Raw genomic sequence first — 1242 nt, 5'->3', positions numbered from 1 at the left:
GCACCGTACGGCCCAAGCTCAATTCCGAGCTGGGTCCATCTTACCACGTCGCTGCACTCGGCATCCCACAGGGATCGCCTCTGTTGCCAGTCCTTTCTACTATATACTCTTCCCCGCTGTATGCGAACCTTGATCCGTTCGTGCACCCCCAGCAGTCTACGGCGGGCTACGTAGACGATTTTGCCCTCCTTGTTGTTTCTCCCTCGCTGAACGAGAACACTGCCATCATCCAACACACTCTACCTAGTGTGGGTGCCATGCTTCACCAGCTTGGGCTGACCATTGGCATGGCAAAAACTGAGCTTATACACTTTACCTCCCCGAGACGCTCCCTTGACGTCAACCCCCCCTGCGGGTACAGTGGGATGGGCGGGATATCACCATTCAACCTGCTTCGTATTTGCGCTGGCTCGGCATCTGGTATGACCGACACCTAACCTTCACCCACCACATTCGCGTCATGGCAGCCAGGGCTCCATCCCGCATTGCCGCTTTCCGCATGCTCACCAACACACAGCGAGGCATGACGGTCGCGCAAGCCCGTTTGCTATACCTTACCACCATCCTTCCCATTCTCACATTTGGTAGCCCCGTGTGGTATAACCCGCGGGGCCCACGCTCACTTTTTCAACCTTTGCAACAGGTACAAAATGACGCGCTGCGGTGGTTTACGGGAGCATGGCAGTCTACCCCCACCACGTCCTCAACCTAATATCCAGCGTCCTGCCGATGAAACACCAGCTCGACAAGCTCAACGGCCTTGTCGCAGCTCGCCTTCTCACCCTCTCGGAGTCCCACCCGGTGACCCACTGCCTGGCGGCCAACTGCGCTGCCCACCCGCCCAATTTCTCACTCCTCAACCCCACCATCCCTATCCGCCACGGCACCAGCACGGTGGATGTGCTCGAACAAACCCTGCCCAAGCAGGCAGTGCACCTTCTCCCCTGGTTGCAGCCGCCCTGGGATCCTGCGCATCCGTGAGACGAGAGGGTTCACGTCTGCGTCCCTCCGCCTACCAAAGACGGCTCCAAGGAGTACCTACGTTCATTCTTTTTTCCTCTTTTGCACTCTTCCATTCCTCTTTCCAATGCCCTATGGGTCTTCACCGACGGCTCCCAGCTCACCCAGCCCGACCCCGCCCCATGGAACCGACGAGCAGGTGCAGGTGCATGTATCATTCAGCAGGGTGCGATAAAGTACGAGCGGGCTTGGGGCATGGGTCACCAGGCCGAGGTGTATGAC

At 58.4% G+C, this 1242-nt stretch overlaps 1 protein-coding gene across 1 annotated transcript; it reads left to right on the top strand.

Moving 5' to 3' along the window:
• Positions 1-460: 460 nt before the first annotated feature.
• Positions 461-981, top strand: LAESUDRAFT_761311 (uncharacterized protein; the record flags this gene model as incomplete). Its single annotated transcript, XM_040912891.1, has 2 exons — positions 461-663; positions 720-981. The coding sequence occupies 2 exons, from the start codon at positions 461-463 to the stop codon at positions 979-981; spliced, it is 465 nt and encodes a 154-aa protein (XP_040761932.1).
• Between the last annotated feature and the right edge of the window lie 261 nt (positions 982-1242).

This window comes from Laetiporus sulphureus, assembly GCF_001632365.1.
Source record: "Laetiporus sulphureus 93-53 unplaced genomic scaffold LAESUscaffold_34, whole genome shotgun sequence".
In the NCBI taxonomy this organism is placed as follows: Eukaryota; Fungi; Basidiomycota; class Agaricomycetes; order Polyporales; family Laetiporaceae; genus Laetiporus; species Laetiporus sulphureus.
This window is presented reverse-complemented; position numbering and strand designations above follow the sequence as displayed.